General features: G+C 35.6%; 1 protein-coding gene across 4 annotated transcripts; it reads left to right on the top strand.

Moving 5' to 3' along the window:
- Positions 1–149: 149 nt before the first annotated feature.
- Positions 150–21,751, top strand: LOC115281506 (cyclin-dependent kinase 1-like). 4 transcript variants are annotated; one of them, XM_029926902.1, is made up of 5 exons: positions 150–337; positions 2,432–2,556; positions 18,674–18,748; positions 19,807–19,904; positions 21,395–21,751. In XM_029926902.1, the coding sequence occupies exon 5, from the start codon at positions 21,433–21,435 to the stop codon at positions 21,700–21,702; it is 270 nt and encodes an 89-aa protein (XP_029782762.1). In that variant the 5' UTR covers positions 150–337; positions 2,432–2,556; positions 18,674–18,748; positions 19,807–19,904; positions 21,395–21,432; the 3' UTR covers positions 21,703–21,751. The 4 variants fall into 4 exon arrangements, 2 of the variants coding, with proteins under 2 accessions (XP_029782762.1, XP_029782753.1); XM_029926893.1 differs by having other exon boundaries at positions 21,395–21,456; XR_003904353.1 differs by lacking the exons at positions 18,674–18,748; positions 19,807–19,904; positions 21,395–21,751 and adding exons at positions 6,012–6,053; positions 6,233–6,354.
- The last annotated feature ends 660 nt before the right edge of the window (positions 21,752–22,411 follow it).

Below are 22,411 nucleotides of genomic sequence, written 5' to 3' on the forward strand. Positions count from 1 at the left end.
CCCGCCTGCCCCCTAACAGAGGCAGCGATTGGTGGATGCATCTGTCGATCATTTGCTGCCCAGTAAGCAACGCCGGAAGGCGGGAGAGGGCGGGTTGGCCTTGCCCGAAGGGAGGGTGGGAATCTGGAATTCGGTCTTTGAGGGCTGGGAGCTGGTTGGACTTGACTGAGTGTTGTCCCATACCGTTTTATTAAGGAGCTGTTTCCCCTGTTTTGGCGATTCTGCTTCTTCCGCCAATCCCTTGGTGGTGATTTGGGTTTCCGGCTCGTGGCAAACAGCCGTGGCTTGGATTTCAGGGTCCCTGGCACCTCGCACTGAGCTCTCCAGGAATTAAAAAGTAGGACCTTAACGTTTCTCTGTTCAGGCGTCACCTCCACCCTGAATTCTCAGGTGCCCCAGACCTATTTAGGAGACCTTTTCTCTGTCGTCGCATATCCAGCACTTGGACCTTAATAGCAGTCACATTTAATTATATTAGTATGTTTGGCCAGGAGATTGAGGGTCTTTTAATTATTTTAATTCAAATTACTTTTAAGTATTAATTGAACTTTTTACCAATAGATGCTACAGTTATATTGTTCAAATATTTAAAAGTGTAGAAAGAAACTGAAAATTCTTCTACCAGTTTCTCAGGCACTCATTTCACCTTTTGGAGGCAGCCAGTGTTACTGGATGAATGCTCTTCCAGAGACATTCTAAGTGCTATTGTTAATTTTAAGTTACATATAATAATGAATGTAAACATTACAAATTAGGCTAACATTACATTAGGCACTAATTGCAATCCCAGTCCCTATAGGATGACTCCTAGTTCCTGTGCATTTACATACGTGTAGTTATTTTTTCCAATCAACATTAGATCATTGAGATTTTTCCATACCTATGTGTAAATCTACCTCATTCTTTTAAAATATTGCGTGTTCTCAGAACCAATAGTCCTGAACGAGTAGATACAATTTATGATTTCCTTACCCTTTGATATGAAATTAATTTTTTTTCTATTAGAAGCATTGCTACCTTCAACATAAGTGTGTGCTCCTTTTTGAACCTATATCCAAGCGTTTTCTACGGTAGAAATACTAGCAAGTGAATGTATTGGATAGAGAACGCACACTCTAAATCTTCATAGTAAATTCCCTTTGTTTGTCTTTTTAAGTAGTTGTTAAAACTTACAGTCCTACCCATAAGGTACAAGCAACTCTTTCCCTGCATCCTGGCTAAATTTTTTTTTTAAAAAAACCGAATTTAAAAAATTTTCTAAATTGATGAGTTTAAAAACATTTTTGAAGGATAACACATGTGCCAAAGAAGTGCTGTAATCATGAGTGTATATTTTGGTAACAAAGCGAATGAACTTCTATAATGATTTCCTAGACCAAGATTTTAAACGTGTACCAGGAATATAGACTCTCTCCTCGTACTTGTCTTAGTCATTGTTCTCCACACAAATAGCCACGATTCTGAATTTTACCACCCAAATTAGTTTGGCTTGCCTCAACACTCATCAATGGATACATATAATATGTACTTTCATGTGGCTCTTTTTGCTTCATAATATATTTTTAACATTGATCTATAGTCAAGAGTATAGTAGTTTATTTTTATTTTTGTGTATACTTACAAAATGTGTCTATTTATTCTGATACTGCTTGACATGAGGTTGTTAGAAGTTAGGGTGGCTACAAGTGAAAATTCTTGTAGCTCTCCATTGATGCACATAGTTACACATTTGGTTTTGGTATATCCCTAGGAGTAATATTACTGTGCACAGGATATGAGGACATTGCCAAATAGTTTTTTGGTTTACCAACTTACAACCCACTAGCAGTGAATGAAAATTTCAGTTGCTTTACATCTTTGCCAACACTTGATATTTTCAGCTTTCTTTTGTGCTCATCCTCTGTTTTCTTTTGGTGTTGTTGTTGTTGTTGTTGTTGTTTGCAATTTTGGGGGACAAACCAAATATACAAAGAGTTGCATATATTTAATCTGTAAATCTTAATGAGTTTAGATGTATGCATATATATGATACCGTCACCATAAACAAGGTAATCAACATATCCATCACCGCCAAAATTTCTTGTGTCCCCTTGCTTTTGTTGTTCTTCTGGTGGTATGAGCACATAGCATGAGATCTACCTTCTACAAGTAGAAGTACAAGGGCAAGTATTTACATGCACACGCCCTGTTGTTAACTATGGGCTCTATGTCATATGGGAGATCTCTAGAATTTATTAATCTTGTGTATAACTATAACTTTAATTATAAAATTAAATAATTAAATAATTATAAAATTAATAATTAAAAAATTCCCCATTTTCCCCTGGCAACCACCATTCTAATCTCTGCATCTATGAGTTTGGCTATTCTAGATTCTTCATATAAGTAGAATCATGTAGCATTTGTCTTTCTGTGACCGGCTTCTTTCCAGGTATAATGTCTTCTGTGGTGATGCAATGTCTTCTGTTCCTTGCACCAAATCTCACAAAAGCCCCAAGCTGGACTGGTCTTCAGTGTCTGCCCTGAGGATAATCATCATGAGGGGACCACAATTAGGTAAGAGATGCTGCAGTGACTATGAGCCACCTTCTGTTCCTTTTTTTGTACAGCCCCACTCAGACGTCCCCAGACCTGGCTCCTTCTCTGCCTCCTCCAGCTTCAGGGTCTGGGGACCCATATTTGCCTAGATGGCCAGGATACATTTGTCCCTGGATTCTGTATTCCAGAAATCCCTTGGAATGGTCGGGGCAAGACAGGTGCCATAAAGAAAAAGTGATGGTTGAACTAAGTAAAACAGTGTCAGAGGAACATGTCTCTGGTTGTGCAACAGGTCTATCACATGCCTTTTAAGCAATTAGAACTTGATAATGCAATCATTTGTTGCCAATTAAACTTGTAAGGCCAGAAATGCATGGATTAGCACTCTTGCTTTTGCTTCAAAGCAATTGTCACTTAGATAAAAGGGCATTAAAATGAAAAATAAATTCTGATAAAAATGAAGAGTCATAGATAACATTCACTTCTACTTTTTAAACACTTGAAAAATGAGTCCATGCATGATGTCACACATGGTAGGATTTCCTTCTTTTTTTAAGGCTGAATAACATTTTATTGTATTCAGGTACCACACTGTCTTTGTTGATGGTAATTTGGATTGTTTTTAAATCATGAGCTTGGTGAATCAAGGCAGTACAGATGTCTCTTTGAGATCCTGATTTCAATTTGGATATATACCCAGGAACAGAATTATTGGATCATATGGTAAAAGAAATAAAAAATATGAACAGACCAATAGACAAGTAATGAAATTGAATCAGTAATCAAAAAAACCTCCCAACAAACCTCCCATCCAAAAGCCCTGGATCAAATAGCTTCACCGGTGAATTCTATCAAACATTTAAAGGATTAGCACTAACCCTTCTCATACTTTTTCAAAAACTTAAAGAGAACCAGTAGTTTGGTTGGTACAAGGCCTCATTGTACAAGGCCTGCATTATACTGATACCAAAACCAGAAAAACACACTACAAGAAAAGAAAATTGCAGGTCCATATTTCTGATGAACATAGATGTAAAAACCTGTAAAAAAAATATAGATGCAAAAATCTGTGACAAAAATTCTAGCCATCAAAATTTACCAACATACCAAAAGGATCATATACTGTGATCAAATAGAATTTATTCCTGGGATGCCAGAATGCAAATCAATAAAATGATACAGCACATTAACAAAATGAAGCATAAAAATCATATGATCATCTCAGTTAATGCAGAAAATGTGTTTGATAAAATTCAACATCCCTTCCTGATGAAAACTCTCAAATTAGGTATAGAAAGAATGTATCTCAAAGTAATAAAGTCTAGATATGAGAAGCCCACATGCTCCATGGTGAAAAACTAAAAACCTTCCACTAAGATCAGGAACAAGACAGAGGTGCCCTTTCTCACCACTTCTATTCAACTAGCCAGAGCAGTTAGTCAAGACAAAGAAATAAAAGGCATCCAAACTGGAAAAGAAGTAAATTGTCTCTGTTTGCAGATTATATGATCCTATATATAAAACTCTAATGATCACACACACATATGCACGTGGACACACACACACACACACACACACACACACACAAAACTGTTAGAATGAATAAGTGAATCCAGAAAAGTTTCAGGATATAAAATCAACATACAAAAAGCATTTGCATTTCTACACACTAATGGTGAACTACTCAAAAAGGAAATGAGGGAAATGTTCTCTGTTACATTGGCATCAAAACCAAAATATTTCGGAGGTGAATAATTTGTACACTGAAAATGATAATACACTGATGAAACAAATTAAAGAAGACATAAGGAAATGGAAAGACACCTTGCATTCATGGATTGGAAGCCTGAATATCATTAAAATGTCCATACTACCAAAGCAATCTGCATATTCAGTGCTATTCCTATCAAAATTCCACAGGCATTTTATACAGAAATAGAAAAATAATCCTAAAAATTATGTGGAACAGCCAAAGACCCAGAATAGCCAATGCAACCTGAGAAAGAAGAACAAAGCTGGAGGCATCATATGTCCTGATTTCAAAATATATTACAAAGCGGCCATAGTTAAAATAGTATGTTACTGGCATCAATCAGACTCAGACTAATAGAGCATAAAAGAGAGCCTGGAAATAAACTCACATGTATACAGGACACTAATCTTCAACAATGGTGTCAAGAATATAGAATGGGAGAAAGATCGTCTCTTCAACAAATAGGGTTGAGAAAACTAGATATCCACATGTAAACTATGAAAATAAACTTCTACCTTACAACATACACAAAAACCAACTTGAAATGGATTAAAGCTTTAAGCAGAAGACCTAAAACTGTAAAACTTCTGGAGGAAAATGGTAAAGACTTCATGATGTTGGCATTGGCAGTGATTTCATGAATTTATGGATATAGCATCAAAAGCCCAGGAAACAAAACTGAGAGTAGAAAAGTGGGACTACATCAAACTAAAGCTTCCTTCAGTAAAGGGAGAAAGCAGAATGGAAAAGCAACCTAAAAATGGAGAAAAATATTTGCACACCACATGCCTGATAAGTTGTTAATTCTCCCTCCACTCCCTAAAATATATATAAGGAACTTCTACAACTATTTAACAAAGAAAATGAAAATGAAAACAAATAACCCAATTAAAAAATAGGCAAAGGACTTAAGTAGATATTTCTCCAAAGAAGACATATAAATGGCTAACAGAATATATGAAAGGGAACTTAACATCACAAATCATCAGAGAAATGCAAATCAAAACCACTGTGAAATACCACCTCATACCACTTTGGATAGATATTAACAAAAGATAACAAGTGTTGCCAAGGATGTGCAGAAATTAGCACCCTTGTATGGTGTTATGCGGGCATGTAAAGATGGTACAGCCACTGTGGAAAACAGCATGGAGGTTTTTTGGTGATGTTATACATTCTGATGTGTATGTAGTGTATCACATTGTTGATTTGATTTTCATTTCCTGGATGATAAAAAAGAATTTAGCATTTTTTCATATGCTTGTATGCCATTTGGATATTCTCTGTTGTGAAGTTCTTGTTCAAGTCCTTTGCCCATTTTAAAATTAGGCTACCCGTCTCTTACTGATTTCTAAGAAGTTTTGCTATGCTTTACATATGACTCCTATGACAGATATATGTATTGTGTGTATTTTTCATACTCTGTGGCTTACTTTATTATTACAAAATGAATCTTTGACTTGCTAGAAGGTACTGCAAGTTAATACTTTTCTAGTTTCTGGACAATTCAAGGACTTTAGAGCATTAATTTTATTTACCCAATTTCTGGCTTGGAGGCTTGTTGTAATGTGTTTTTTAATTTTATTAAATTTAAAACCCAACAAAATATTATTTTATTTTATATAGAAAAACCGACTTATTTATATATATGCTTTACTTTGCCTTTTATTACTTTTGGCTTTTCTGGGATTACATTTGAAATTATTTCATTCTTCATTAGAGGACATCTGCTGGTGAAAAAATCTCTACTAGGCTGTCCAAGGTGAGATACCTAAGCTGTCTCTCCTGGCTGTTTTGGTTATTCTCAGATGCAACTGTTTTCTTTTCAAAATTGTGGTTATCCTTGGTAGGAAGTTGGTCTGATACCAAATAGTCAATTATAGCTCAAAATGGATCGAGCATGTTGACAGGTATGAATAATATTATGTTGGTGTCCCTTAGCCTAGAATAGTGCTGTGCACCACAAGAAAAATATTTGGGATGACATTGGTGACAACGGTGAAGCAGACAGCTCCAATAACCTACTCCTCCAAAGAAACATTAAAAAAAAAATAAGCAAAGACTGTTGGAATCAACTCTCTGAGAAGTCTGGAAAACAGATAAAAGTTTACAACAAGAAGCATATGCTGCATCACACAGCACTTTGAATAATAGTGAATAAAATGCAACTTTGAATAATAAAATAGTTTTGGGTGCTTTTACTTGCCCTTGACCACCCCCAGGCTCTGTAATGGTCTTGAAGATGGCATCCTTTGGCCCCAGTAAGTGACCCTGGTCCCTGGGTAGGGAAAGAACTGAGAGAACTGAGAGAAAGGTATCCACATTGGAAAGGAAGAGGTAAAACTATAGGTATTCACAGATAGCCCTATATCTAGAAAATCCAAAGAATCTTTTAAAAACCCTACTAGAGCTAATAGATAAATTTTGCAAAGTGGCAGGTACAACATCAACACAAAAAAATCAGGTATGTTTCTATACACCTGCAGTAAAAATATGAAAGTGGAATTAAGAAAAGAATTCTGTTTACCAGCATAGAAAAAAGCTAGGAATGAACACAGCCAATGAGGTAAAAGATTTGTACACTGGAAACCATAAGACATTGCTGAAGGAAATTTAAGAATTGAGTAAATGAAATGACATCTCATGTTCATAGATTGAAAACTTAATGTTGTTAAGATGGCAGTATTTCTCAAAGCCATCTACCGATTCATACAATTTCTACCAAATGTCAATGGTGTTTGTTCCAGAAAGGGAAAGCTGATCTTCCAATTCATATAGAATTGCAAGGGGCCCCAGATGGACAAATCAGGCTTGAAAAAGAACAATGTTGGAGAATTCATACTTCTTGGTTTTAAAACTTACAAGGCTACCATAGATACTCCTGGGTGGCTCAGTCAGTTGAGTGTCTGCTTCTTGATTTTGGGTCCGGTCATGATCTCACAGTTGGTGGGGTCGAACCTGGTATCAGGCTCGCTGAGTATGGAGCCTGCTTGGGATTGTCTCTCTGCCTCGCTCTTTGCCCTTCCCCTGCTTGTGTTCATTCTCTCTCTCAAAATAAATAAATAAATGTAAAAATGGCTATAATAATCAAGACAGGATGATACTGGAATAGAGACATATAAATCAATAGAATAGAATTCAAAGTCCAGAATTAAACCCAAACATCTATCACAAAGTGATTTTCAAAAAAGATGCTAAGACCATTCAATAGAGTAAAGAATAGTCTCTTCAACAAATCATGCTGGGAAAACTGGACGTACATATGCAAAAGAGTAGAATTGGACCCCTACATCACTGATAGATATAGATAGATAATAGATAAGCAGATAGATAGATGAGAGGCAGATGTAATATCTCAAAAGGAGACAATAGTCTAAAGATAAGGGATAAAGTCATAAAACTCTTAGAGGAAACATAGGGTAAATTTCTATGTCCTTGGGTTTAGAAGTGGATTCTTAGCTTTGACAGCAGACATGAAAAGCAACAAAAATAAATAAATTGGACTTCATCAAAATTAAACACTTGTGCATCAAAGAACACTAGAGAATAAAGTGAAAAAACAATTTCAGAATGGGAAAAAATATTTGCAAATAATGTGTTTGATAAGAGTCTAGTATTCAGATGATATAAAGAACTCTCATGACTCAGCAACAAAAGACAACTAAGTGAAGAAATAGGCAAGGGATTTGAATAGACATTTATTCAGAGAAGATATACACTTGGCCAATGAGACGTGAAAAGATGCTCAACATCCATCATTAGTTATTAGGGAAATGAAAATCAAAACCACAGTGAAGTACCACTTCACACCTACTAGAATGGCAAACATAACAAAATGAAACAACTCTGAATGAAAATGGAAAATAAAAGTATTAGCAAGGATGTGGAAAAATTGAAACCCTCATCCATTGTTGCTGGAAATATAAAATGATGCAGTTTTTGTGAAAAACAGTTTGGCGCTCCTCAAAAAGTTATACATAGTGTGGCCCAACATTTCTACTTCTAGGTATATACACAAAATAATAATTAAAAATGATAGTCAAATACATGTACATGAATATTCACAGCAGCACTATTCACTGTGGCCAAGATGTGGAAATAGCTTGGGTATCAGGGTGGCTCAGTTGGTTAACTGTCTGACTCTTGATTTTCTCTCAGGCCATGATCTCACAGTTTGTAAGATCAAGCTCCGTGTCACGTTCTGTGCTGACAGTGTAGAGGCTGCTTGGGATTCTCTCTCTCTCCCTCTCTCTCTGTCCCTCCTGTGCTCTCTCTCTCTCAAAATAAATAAAATAAACTTTAAAAAAAGTGGTGGAAACAGCTCAAATATCCACCAATGAATGAATGGATAAAATTTGATAAATACATACAATGGAATATTATTTAGGCATAAAAAGGAATAAAGTACTGAAACATGATACAATGTGAATGAAACAAAAGATCATGTGTGATGCCATACTGACACAAATTGTATGATACCATTTATATGAAATTTCCAGAATAGGTAAGTCCATAGAGAGAATGTACATTTATGCTTATGAGGGGAGGGGGAGTAGAATGGGAACAAGTCCTTAAGGGATACGAGATTTTCCTTTGGGGTGATTTATTTTAGGAATCTCCATACTGCTGTCCATAGTAGGTACATCAGTAAACCTTCCCACCAACAGTGAAAAAAGGGTTGTTGTTTTTTTCCTTCATATCCTCACCAACACTTGTTATTTCTTGGCTTTTTGTTTCTAGCCATTCTGATGGATGTAGGCAATATCTCATTGTCATTTTGATTTGCATTTTCCTGATGGTTAGTGATGCTGAGCATCTTTTCATGTGTCTGTTGGCCATTTGTAGGTCTTTTATGGAAAAAATGTCTATTCAAGTCCTCTACCCATTTTTAATCAGATTATTTGTTTTTATGGTGTTGAGTTATGTAAGTTCTTTACATGCTTTGGATATTAACTCCTTATTGGATATATCACTTGCAAATATATACTCCTATTCAGTAAGTTGCCTTTTCATTTTGCTGATGGTTTCCTTCACTGTGCAAAAGCTGTTTGTTTTGGCATAGTCCTAATTGTTTATGTTTGTTTTTGTTTCCCTTGCCAGCGGAGACATATGTAGAAAAATGTTGCTAAGACCAATGTCAAAGAGATTACTGCCTATGCTTTCTTTTAGGAGTTATATGGTTTCAGGTCTTACATTTAAGTATCTAATCCATTTTGAGTTTATTTTTTTGTGTGTTGTAAGAAAGTGGTCCAGTTTCTTTTGCTTGTAGCTGTTCAGTTCTTCTAGCACCATTCATTGAAGAGACTGTCTTTTTCTCATTGTATATTCATCCTTTATCAGTGATTAATTGACCACATTAGCATAGGTTTATTTATGGGCTGTCTATTCTGTTCTGTTGATCTATGTGTCTATTTTTGTGTCAGTACGATACTGTTTTTATTACTACAACTTGTAGTACATCTTGAAATCTGGGGTTGTGATACCTCTCACTTTGTATCTTTTTCTCACAGTTGCTTTGGCTATATGGAGTCTTTTGTGGTTCTGTACAGTTTTAGTATTATTTGTATTTTAGAATATATATGCATGCCTCTGTTTATTGTAACGTTATTTGCAACAGCCAAGATATGAGAACAACCCAAATGTTCAATGATAGGTGCATGGATAAAGAAGATGTGGGCACATATATATATACACATACCCACACAATGCAATATTATTGAGTCATAAAATGAATGGGATTTTTTCCATTTGTAACAATAATGGGTGAACCTAGAAGGTATTATGCTAAGTGAAATAAGTTAAACAGAGAAAGACAAATACCATATGATTTTACTTGTAAGTAGAGTCTAAAAAAAACAAAACAAATGAACAATGACACAAACAGACTCTTAATTACAGAGAACTGGTGGTTGTCAGAAGGGAGGGGGGTGGGGGATGGGTGAAACAGATAAATGGGATTAAGAGATACAAACTTCCAGTTATCAAATATATAAGTCATATTGATGAAAAGTACAGCATACAAAATATAGTCAATAGTATTGTAATAATATGTATGGTGATTCTCTGAGCACTGAGTAATGTATAGAGTTGTTGAATCAATAAGTTCTACACTTGAAACCAATGTAACATTACATGTAAATTATACTTCAAAAATAGTAATAAATGGGAAATACAGAATAGAAATCCTAGTAGAGTGAGGTATCTATGACAACATTTACTTAAAGATTCATTGTAACTTACATCTTTAAGGATGTAAGTGACATAAAGCAGTAAGAAAGTAAGTGAAAGATGGAGGAGGACAAGCATTATAGGAAAAGAAGTGAAGGTAGCAGTGTGTGAGCAGCGTTGAAACTACAGGTCCCCAAAGGATCTAAGTTGATAAGTCACTTTGATACGAAGGGAGGCTATGTTTGGTCATATGATGAAAAGAGGGATTAACACACTGTGTTCTGATGTTCTGTTTCTATTCCCTTTATTGTTTATCAGTCTGCAACTAAAACAGTCTAAGGAGTTTATCTAAAAGGGACAATCCTTTTAGTAACTTAGGAATTTAGCAAATCACCAAACGTTATACATTACAGTTTAGTTCCCATAAAATGATGCTATTTTATAGGTAAATCAGTTTTTAAAAAACCTGGGATTCAAGGTTTCAGTTAAAAAAACAAACAACAAACAGACAAACACAACCAACCCTAGAGAAGAAACCAATAGTGGATGGCTGTTGGGAAGGGCAGTATCATACTGTCCAAAGAGACATGGGTTCTGAGACAAATTGGGACATTGGGTCTGATCCAAGATAGACTTTTAAATGTTAGTCCAGGGCTGCCTGTGTGGCTCAGTTGGTTGAGCATTCGACTTCAGCCCAGGTCATGATCTCACGGTTCATGAGTTTGAGCCCTGAAACCAGCTCTGTGCTGACAGCTCAGAGCCTGGAGTCTGCTTCAGATCGTGTCTCCTTCTGTCTCTCTGTCCCTCTCCAGTTTGTGCACTGTCTCTCTATCTCTCAAAAATAAGTAAAAATATTTATAAAAAATTAATAAATGTTATTCCGCTCTTAAACAGAATGTAAATACCTATAGAATTTATCAAAAAGGCAACTTTAGGTGCAGCCATTTAATTACTAGAAGTTGAGAAGACCAAGGAAAACATGATTTATGAGCCCAGAGCTAATGTTAGAACTTCATAGAATCTTGCCAACTCAAACCAGCAGCAAATTTGGTCGTTCTCATCCTGTTCTCTCCTAATTTGAGGGCTTTGGTTGCATCTTGGTGAAGTTGTTTAGCTCACCGCGGTCTCTCTCGTAACGGGACCACAACCCCAATGAGCATCCTCTTCTGCTCCACAGTGAGTCAAGACAGCCAGGAAGGAGGCTCTCCTCTGCCACTGTGACTCATGGCGCATGAGACTGAGCTGGTTCCCTGGGGTGTGGGGCCACTGCACCCCCTCTTACATGTGGACCTGGTGTTAGCCAAGGCTGCTCAGACCACCAAATCCACATGTCAGATTAGGCCTCTGTCTTGCAAAGTTGCTAAGAAGTCATACAGAGGTCATTGGTTTATTCTTCCCAGTGATGTTTGTAAAGTTTTCACACAATGCTTATGTTGGCAGGAAGCAGCTCCTATTAGATTCTAGTGGTAACATAGGAGGAAGGGCCAAAATAATGGCAGAATATCCAGGAAAGCAATGTTTACTATTTATCATTAATTATTTTCAAAGAAAGTTTTCCACATTGCTTTTCTGACCAATTGGAGGTTCCCCTAGTCGTGTGTGTGTGTGTGTGTGTTTGTGTGTGTGAGCGGATGTCCTTTCTGTGTTAAATAAATAATCCTTAACTTTGGAAAGCACCATGTTGATTCAGAGTTCAGCATAAGATTTTGCTATCCATAAAAATGCTTAAATAAAGAAAAATAATGTAAATAGAGTGCACTCTAATGCTAATATTCACTCTTCATGAAATTCACTATGAGAAGGAAGTGATAGATTTAGTAAGTTTTTTATATGAATTTATAAGGAAAAAGAGATTGAACTTACTTCACCCTTCCTTCCTCCTTCTTTCTTTCCTTCCTTCCTCGGACCCTGACCCACTCTAGTTGAATCTAAAGGGATGGGAAATAGGGAAGACGGAGAGATGGGTGTGGGAGGTAGGTAGGAAAGTGTTAAACTCTATTGAATTTTATAAGGATTCAGGGTTTCTGGACCTGGGTGTTTTGTATTATTTTAATTGTGGTTAAAAAAAATAGCAAAATTTACCATCTTAACCATTTTTAAGTGTACCATTCCATGGTGTTAATTGTGTTCACATTGTTGTGCCCTTGCTTCCTAGAACTCTTCTGTTTTGCAAAACTGAAGCTCTGTACCCATTGAACAACAGCTCCCCATTTCCCCTTTCCCCCAACCTCTGGCAACTGCCATTCTACTTTCTGTTTTATGAGTCTGACTACTCATGGATATTTCATGTAAGTGGAGTTGTACGCTATTTGTCTTCTTGTGACTGACTTAATGTCCTTAAGTCCCAACCACATTGTAGAACGTGACAGGATTTCCTTCTTTTTTTAAGGCTGAATAACATTTCATGGTCTGTAAATATCATTTTTTTAATCTGTTCATTCTTCAGTGGACATTCGGGTTGCTTCCACCTTTTGACCCTTGTGAATAATGCTACGATAAACATGAGTGTGTGAGTACCCTCAATCCTTCTCTCAACTCGTTTCGAAGTGTGATTTCTAGGTTATGTGGTAATTTTATTTTTAATTTTTTGAGAAGCTTTACATTCCCACTAACAGTGCATAGTGTTCTAATCTCTCTATATTCTCACCCATACTTGTTACTTTCTGGGTTTGTTTTTGGGTTTTTTTTTTTTTGATACCTCATTGCATTTCTCTGATGAATTGTGATGGTCAACATCATTTCATAAGATTGTTGGCCATTTGTGTATTTTTTTTGGAGGAATGTCGATTCAGGTGCTTTGCACATTTTAAAGTCAGGGTATTGTTTTTGTTGAGTTATAGGAGTTCTTTGCATATTGTAGATATTAGCCCCTTATCATATACATGATTTGCAAATATTTTCTCCTATTTTGTAGGTTGTCTTTTCACCCTAATTGTTTCCTTTGATGGACAGAAGTTGCTTAAGTTTGATGTCCCATTTATCTAGTTTTGCTTTTGTTGCTTGTGCATTTGGTATCATATCTAAGAAATAATTGCCAAATCTATTGCCATGAAATTATTCCCATACTTTTTTACAGTTTTACAGATTTATGTCTTTCCTGTAGGTCTTTAACCCATTTTTAGTTCATTTTTGTGTACACTATAAGGTAAAGATCCAACTTTATTCTTTTCCTTGTGAATGTCCAGTTTTCCCCATATCATTTGTTGGATACTGTTCTATCCCCATTGTGTGGTCTTGGCCATGTTTTCCAAGGTCATATGACCAAATACCTGAGGGTTTATTTCTAGCCTGTCTATTCTCTTCCATTGGACCATATTTCTGCATTTCCATGGTACCACTCTGTTTTTTGATTATTGTAGCTTTGTCATATGTTTTGAAATCAAGAAGTGTGAAGCCTCTGAGTTTATTTTTTTCCAAGATTTATTTGGGATTCCTTGAGATTCCATATGAATGTTAAATTTTTTCTAGTTTTGCAAAATTATGATTGGGATTTTCATAGGGACTGCATTTGTAGATGTTTTGGGTAATATGGACATTTTAACATTATCAAGTCTACCAGTTCATGAACATGTGCTGTCTTTCCATTTATTTGTGGAAATAAATAAAATTGGGTATTCTGTTCTTTTTAATGTTATTATACTATAGATGGAATTGTTTTCTTAATTTCCTTTCTGGATTGTTCATTGTTAGTGTAAAGAAATGGAACTGACTTTAGGTTGTTTTTGAATCATGCTGCTTTGCTGAATTTGTTAACAGCGTTGTGTGTGTGTGTGTGTGTGTGTGTGTGTGTGTAGTCTTTAGTTTTCTACATATAAGATCATGTCATTTGCAAACAAAAATAATCTTATTTCTTCCTTTCAAATTAGGATGACCCCTTTTTTTTGTCTGACCCATTTCTCTGGCTAGGATTTATAGTACTATGTTGAATAGAACTGATGAAAATGTGAATTTTTTCTTGTTCTTTATCTGAGAAAAAAGCTTTGCATTTTCCTCCATTGAGTATAATATTAGTTGTGGGCTTTCCATACATTATGTCCTTAATTATATGAGGCAATTACCTTTGATTCCTGGTTTTATGAGTGTTTTTATTGTGAAAAATGTGTTGAATTTTGTTAAATGCTTTTTCTTCATCAATAGGTCATGTGGTTTTTTTTCCCCTTCATTCTGTTGATGTGGTATATTAAAATTGATCGGTTTTCATGTGTTGAACCATCTTGACATTCTTTGAATAAATACCACCTGGTCACCATGGAATGCTTTTATTTATTTACTTACTTATTTTTTTATATTTTAATATAGTTTATTGTCAAATTGGCTTACATACAATACCCAGTCCTTATTCCAACAAGTGCCATCCTCAATGCTTATCACCCATTTCCCTCTCTTCCCCACCCCCCATCAGCCATCAGTTTGTTCTCTGCATTTAAGAGTCTCTTATGGTTTGCCTCCCTCCCCCTCTGTAACTATGTGGAATGATTTTAATATGCTATTAAATTCAGTTTTCTAGTATTTTGTTGACTATTTTGGTATCAATATTAATCAAGTTTATTTGCTTCTAGTTTGCTTTTCTTGTAGTGCCTTTCTTTGGTTTTGTTTTCAGGGTAATGCTGGAGTCCTAACTGAGTTTGAAATTTTTTTCAAAAGTTTGAAGAGTATTGGTGTTTTTTTCTTTACATATTGGTAGAATTCTCTGGAAAAGGCATCTGGTCCTGAGGTTTTATTTTTGGGGAAATTTTTGATTACTGATTCAGTCTCTTTAGTGATTCTAGGTCTGTTTGGACATTTTTCTTTATGATTCAGTCTTGTTAGGTTCTATATTTCTAGTAATCTATCCATTTCTTTTAGATTATCCAACTTGTTGGTATATAATTGTTCATAGTGGTCTCATAATTTTTTTATAATCCTGGAATCAGGTGTAATATTATCTCCTTTTTGACTTTTTATTTTAATTATGTGGGTCCTCTTTTTTCTCAGTCTAGCTAAGAGTTTGCTAATTTTGTTGATTTCTTAAAAATCCAACTCTATGTTTTGTTGATTTTTTTCAATATTTCTGCTCTAAATTTTATTACTTTTTCCTTCTGCTAGCTTGGATTTAGTTTGTTCCTTTTTAGTTCTTTAAGTAGAAAGTTAGGTCACTTATTTGAGATACTTCTTTTTTAATGCAATTGTTTACTGTCATAAACTTTCCTTTTAATACTATTTCACTGTATCCTATGAGTTTTACTGCTGTTTTTCTATTATTTTTACTTATTTGAAGATACTGTGTTCATTTTTGACCCATTGGTTGTTTAAAAGTATTAAATTCTATGTATTTGAGAATTTTCCAGTTTTTCTTTTGCTGTTGATTTCTAGTTTCATCTCATTGTGTTTGGAAAATATCTTTGGCATGAGTTAAGTCTTCTTAAACTTGTTAAAACTTGTTTTGTGGCCCAACATGTGGTCTGTTGTGGAGAATGTATCGTGTGCATTTGAGAAGAATGTGTATTCTGTTGTTCTTGGGTGGAATGTTTTGTATATGCCTGTTAGGTCTAAGTGGTGTGTAGTCTTGTTCAAGACCTCTGTTTCCTTATTGATTTTCTGCTTAGTTATTCTAGCCATTATTAAAAAATAGCTGCTGAAATTTCCTACTATAATTGTATTGCTGTCTATTTCTTTTTTCAATTTTGTCAACTTTTTTTGTATATGAGGAGCTCTGATACTAGGTGCATGTATCTATAATTCTTATATTTTTATGATAAGTTGATCCCCTTTATCATTACAAAATGTCCTTCTGTGTCTCTTGTGACAGTTTTTAACTTACCTATTTTATGTTATAATTTTGGTCACTGCTGCTTTATTTACTATTTGCACATTATGTCTTTTCCATCTTTTTGCTTTCAGCCTATGTATGCTCTTAAATTATTAAGTCTTTTGTAGACAGCATATAGATGGACCTTGTGTGTTTTAACCCATTCAATAGCTCAATGTCTTTTAATTGATAGGTTTAATCTATTTACATTTAAAGTAATTATTATAGGGTAAGACTTATTATGGCCATTTCTAAATGGTTTCTCAGATGTCTTGTAGCTTCTTTGTCCATCTTTGTCTTGCTACTTTCCTTTTTGTTTTACTGATTTTCTTCTGTAGTTACATGCTTTGATTCCTTTCTCATTTCTTATTGTGTATTTTCTATAGTATTTTATTTATGTTCCTATGAAGATTACAAACAGCATCTTAAAGTCATAGCAATCTATTTTATTTTTTTATTTTTCTTTAATTTTAATTCCAATAGTTAACACACAGTGTTATATTGGTTTCAGGTGTGCAATATAGTGAGTCAGCAATTTTGTACCTTATTCAAGCCTCATCATGGTAAAGTACTCTTAATCCCCTTCCCCTATTTCACGTATCTGCCCCCCCATATCAGTCTGTTTTAAACTGATAATAATTTAACTTAAATTGCATGAAACCACTCTATTACGTTACATCTTTTTTCACTCAACCTTATGTTATCAGTGTCACAAATTACCATTTTTTATACTGTGTGTTAATTAACATGGATTTATAGTTATTTTTAATGCCTTTGTAATTTAAATTCTATGCCAGAATTAAAAGTGATTTATGTTCTAACATTATAGTACTTGAGGATTCTGTTGTCGTTATCTTTCCCAGAGAGAGAGCCTTATAATTCTGTTTGTTTTCATGTTGCTGTCCAGTGTCTTAATTAAGTCTTAATTTCCCTTTCATTTTTTTTAATGTTTTATTTATTTTGATACAAAGAGAGACAGAACATGAGAGGGGGAGGGGCAGAGAGAGAGAAGGAGACACAGAACCGGAAGCAGGCTCCAGGCTCTGAGCTAGCTGTCAGCACAGAGCCTGATGCGGGGCTCGAACCTACGAACGTGAGATCTGACCTGAGGCTTAACCGACTGAGCCACCCAGGCGCCCCCCCTTTCATTTTTTAAAGACAGCTTTGCCAGAGACAGTATTCTTGTTTGGCAGTTTTCTTCTCTCATCACATTGAATAGATTATCTCACACCCTCTGGCTTACAAGATTTCTATTGAGAAATCCGCTGATAATTGCATTGGGGTTTCCTTATATGTGATGAGTAACTTTTCTCTTGCTGCTTTCAAGATCCTCTCTTCAGGACTTTTGACAATTTGATTATAATGTTGTCTTGGCATGAACCTTTTTGTATTCATCCCAATTGGATTTCTTTTTACTTCTTGAGTTTGTTTATCTGTTCCCTTTCTCAAATTTGGGACATTTTTGGCCTTTAGTTCTTCAAATAGATCCTCATTCCTTTCCCTGTCTCTTCTGTGATTCCCATAATGCATATATTACTACTTTTGGATAGTATACTTTTGAGGGTGTCCCATAAGTCCCTTGGCTCCTATTACTTCTTTTTGTTCTTTTTTTCTCTTATAATTCTGACCCATAATTTCAAATGACTTGTCTTCATGTTAACTATTTCTTTCTTTTGCTTGATCAAGTCTGTTGTTGAATCCTACTAGATAATTTTTCACTTCTATTTGTATATACTTCAGCTTCAGAATTTCTCTCTGATCTTTTTAATAGGTTCTATCTCTTTGTTGATACTCTCATTTCATTGATGCATCATTTTCCTAATTTCATTTAGTTGTCTATCAGTGTTCTCTTTTAGCTCATAAAGCATCTTTTAGGCTATTTCTAATGGTTCTTTCTTAGGTAATTCATAGATCCCCATTTCTTTAGTGTTGGTTTCTGGAGATTTATTTTGTTCCTTTGATTTTTGCCATATTTTCCTGTTTTCTTTTTATGCTTTGTGATTTTATTGAAATTTGAGCATTTGAAAAAACAGCCATCTCTCCCAGTCTTTAGGGACTATCTTTGTACTGGGAAGATCTTCAATAATCCAGCTGACTAGAGATTCTGGAGCATTTCAAGTCTCATATGCATATGTGACTTCTTTGGGCTTGTGCTTGTAATTTCTATGTTAAAGTAGCTTGCCATGTTTATTTTTCGGGAGTTTATAATATTTTACTTTCCCTGGTGACTACCCATGGAAATTCAATCTCTCTGGTGTTACAACAAGCCACCATGCTAGCCTTTGTTCTCAGTGGCCCCTAGGCATCCAACCTATATTGGTTTCTGTCAGAACTGAGTTTAATGGGATAAAAACTAGTCCTTGGGATAGACTTTTGAGAGGCCAGAGTGTTTGATGGATGTTCCACTTTTCTTTGTCTCTCCTTAGGGAGAAACCACCAGTTGGGCACTTTCTACCAATGCTCTGTGTTGTGCTGCAGAAGCAGGGGGAGGGACCTGCCAGGTCAGTACAACTAACTTTCTTACCACCTTCCATGTGGCTCTACTTGGCTTTGCCCTCATCAGGGGTGCTGCAAGTGCTTCACTGGTTTGTTGATTTCTCACAAAGGCAACTTGGACTGTATGTCATTGAGTTGATGTCTCTGTAGAGAAATGAGACTGGGGCTTCCTGTTGTGCCATCATGCTGGTGTCACTCCTAGGCATGGGTGCTTTTTACATATTCTTCATTCACTGACAGTTTTTACTTTCTCTATTTCAAATTCTGCAGATAGCTTAATAAGTAATTTGGAATATACATCTATTATATCTCCAAATTTAACATCCTGTTTACACATATAGAATTGCAGTTACCGTAAGACTGGCAATGCGTTCTCATCTTTTGGTTGCTATACTACTCAGTCTGTTATTTTCATGTGCACTCCATTCTGATATTCTCCTGGGGCCTCCATCTCAATGTCAACCTCATGAGTAAGAATTTTAAAGATTCCAGGCTAGTTCTCTCCTTTCTGTTCCAATCCACAGGAAATGCTCTTGTATCCTTTGCCACACATCAGTCTCAGTTCAGCACATTCCCAACAAAGCCCGGTTTCACTTTCTGCCTTCTGCTACCCCAGGATAACAGCTACAGACCCTCTCCATTAGAATCTCCAGGCCTTTGTCACATATTAGTTTTCTGTGACGTTCAACCCCACAACTTCCAGTGAACTTATGTTATGCCCTCTAATTTCTCTTACAGGGCTCCTTCTTGAGAAAAGTTAGTATCCTCTAACATACCCCATACCCTTTCACTGGGTGTGTATGTGACAAACACTCATAGTTTGTTCTGAAGAAATCTTTCTCACAAAATCTTTTCTCAGCTTCAACCAGTTTTACTTACCCTATTTAATTATGAATATAGTTTAATAAATCTTTTAGAATATAACTTATTATATCTTTAAATTTAACATCCTGTTGATACATATAGAATTGCATTTATAGGCACATCTAAATTTCCAGACGTGTGTGTGCATGTGTGTATGTTTGTATGTTTTACAAAAATTGTATCATTCCATGTGTTGTAGGCAGAATAATGGCTCACAAATATCACCACATATTAATGATCACAGGTTGTGGGTATGTGACCTTATCTGGCAAAAGGGACTTTGCAGATATGATTAAGGTAAGGATCCCAAGGTGGGGAAATTATCCTGTATTAGCTGGTTGTATCCAATATAATCATGAGGGTTTTTATAAATGTAAGAGCAATGCAGGAGAGTTTGAGAAGGAGAGTTGATGATAGAAGCAGATATTGAAATGATCTGATTGTTGGTCAGGGCCATGGTTCAAGGAATTTTGGCAGCCTCTAGAAGGTCAAAAAGATGAGAAAAATGAATTCTCCCATAGAGCCTCTATATGGGACAGGGTCCTGCCAATATATTGGTTTCAGACCAGTGAAACCCCTTTGGGACTTCTGACCTCCAAATGTGCAATGCAATCAATTGAGGGTGTGTTGAGGCATTAAGTTTTTGGTAACTTGTTACAGCAGCAATTGAAAATTGATAAGGGTTTGATTAAATGAAATCTAGAAGTCATAGATCAAGAACCTATGGAAGAACCAAGTAATAGTCACCCCTATAACCCAGCATCCAAGTGCACTGCCATGTTTCCCAGGCTCCCTTGCAATTAAGTTGGGACTAATCATGGCTAGTTGAGTATTAACTGGAAGTTACATGTTCCTTCCAAGCCAGTTAAAAGCTGACATACTTTTATTATCTCTCCACTCCCTTTTCTTGGCAACTCTAAAGCCCACGTGTTCAAAAGTAAATCTACAAGCTGTGAGATATCAGTAGAGTGTCATTTTACCTTAAATTTGTGGTTTATTCCAAGTCTTTATTTGTGATGTAAATAAAAACTATTAGTATCAATAATGTCATAAAGATGTTATCTTACTTTTTTTCTAAAACATTAGTTGGCCTTTTGCCATTAGATATTTATCCATTGGGGATTTTTTTTCAGTATATTATGTTAGATAGAAACCTAATTTTATTCAATATTCATAATCAGTTGGACCAGACTTTTTATTGAATGGTCTGTCCATTTGAACATACTTATTATGTATGGTTTCCATATGTGAGTAGGGCTATTTTGAGTCTACTGCTCATTTCTATTTTATTTGCTTGATTTATCTGTCCCTGGGATAATATTAGATAATCGTAAATACTATTTCTTAAAACATGTCTCCCTTCCTGTTCTTCACATTTGTCTTTGAGATTTTTGGTTCGTTGTCAATTTCCATGGAAAAGTCTGGTGGGACTTTGTGCTTATATTTCATTTGTAAATTTATTTGAAGGGAATTTCCATCTTTGATGGAGAGTCTTCCAATTTTGGGAGTTGGTATTTTTTCCTCTTAATTTAGGTTTTCTTTTCCATCCTTCAATAATGCTTTTTAGTTTACTTTGTTAAAAAATCATTAGATTTTTTTCTGTATACCCATAAATTTTGGTCAGTGTTATAAATGGAATATTTTTTCTCTCAGTCACTAAGCTTTATTCATGATTAAACAATTCTATTAAAAATTTAGTGTTTAAAAAAAGCAACAACAACAAGCTGGCTCTTGAAATTGAGGTGAGCATGACACCAATGTGATAGCCGCCACCACTTTCGTTACAGGCTAATAAGCCGGGATCTACTGTATCTACTGATTAACTATGGAAGACTATACCAAACTAGAGAAAGTTGGAGAAGATACCTATGGAGTTGTGTATAAGGGTGGACACAAAACTACAGGTCAGGTGGTAGCCATGAAGAAAACCAGACTAGAAAGTGAAGTAGAAGGGGTTTCTAATACTGTAATTTGGGAAGTTTCTCTATTAAAAGAACTGCATCATCCAAATATAGTCAGTCTTCAAGATGTGCTTATGCAAGATTCCAGGCTATATCTCATCTTTGAATTCCTTTCCATGGATCTCAAGAAATAGACTCCATCCCTCTTGGTCCATTAATGGAATCTTCACTTGTGAAGAGTTGCTTGTACCAAATCCTACAAGGGATTTTGTTTTGCGACTCCAGAAGAGTTCTGCACTGAGACTTAAAACCTCAAAATCTACTGATTGATGACAAAGGAACAATTAAACTGGCTGGTTCGGGCCTCCTCGGAGCTTTTGGAATACCTGTTAGAATATATGCACAGGAGGTAGTGGCACTCTGGTATAGAGCTCTAAAAGTACTGCAGGCATCTGACATTGGAGTATAGGCACCATATTTACAGAATTAGCACCTAAGAAACCCCTTTTCCATGGAGATTTAGAAATTGATCAACTCTTCAGAATTTTCAGAGCTTTGGGCACCCCCAATAATGAAGTCTGGTCAGAAGTGGAATCTTTATAGGACTATAAGAATGAATTTCCCAAGTGGAAACCAGGAAGTCTAGCATCCCATGTCAAAACCTTGGATGAAAATAGCTTGCATCTGCTCTCAGAAATGTTGATCTATGATCCTACCAAATGAATTTCTGGCAAAATGGCACTGAATCATCCATATTTTAATGATTTGGACAATCAGATTAAGAAGATGTAGCTTTTTGAGCATTTCCATGTATCAAAAACAGATAATTATATTTTTACTGTTAACTTTGTCTATTTTTGTCTTATGTTTTTTCTCTTTGTTGTAAACTTGAGCTGTACTTCA

This window comes from Suricata suricatta, chromosome 2 (assembly GCF_006229205.1).
Source record: "Suricata suricatta isolate VVHF042 chromosome 2, meerkat_22Aug2017_6uvM2_HiC, whole genome shotgun sequence".
Classification (NCBI taxonomy): Eukaryota; Metazoa; Chordata; class Mammalia; order Carnivora; family Herpestidae; genus Suricata; species Suricata suricatta.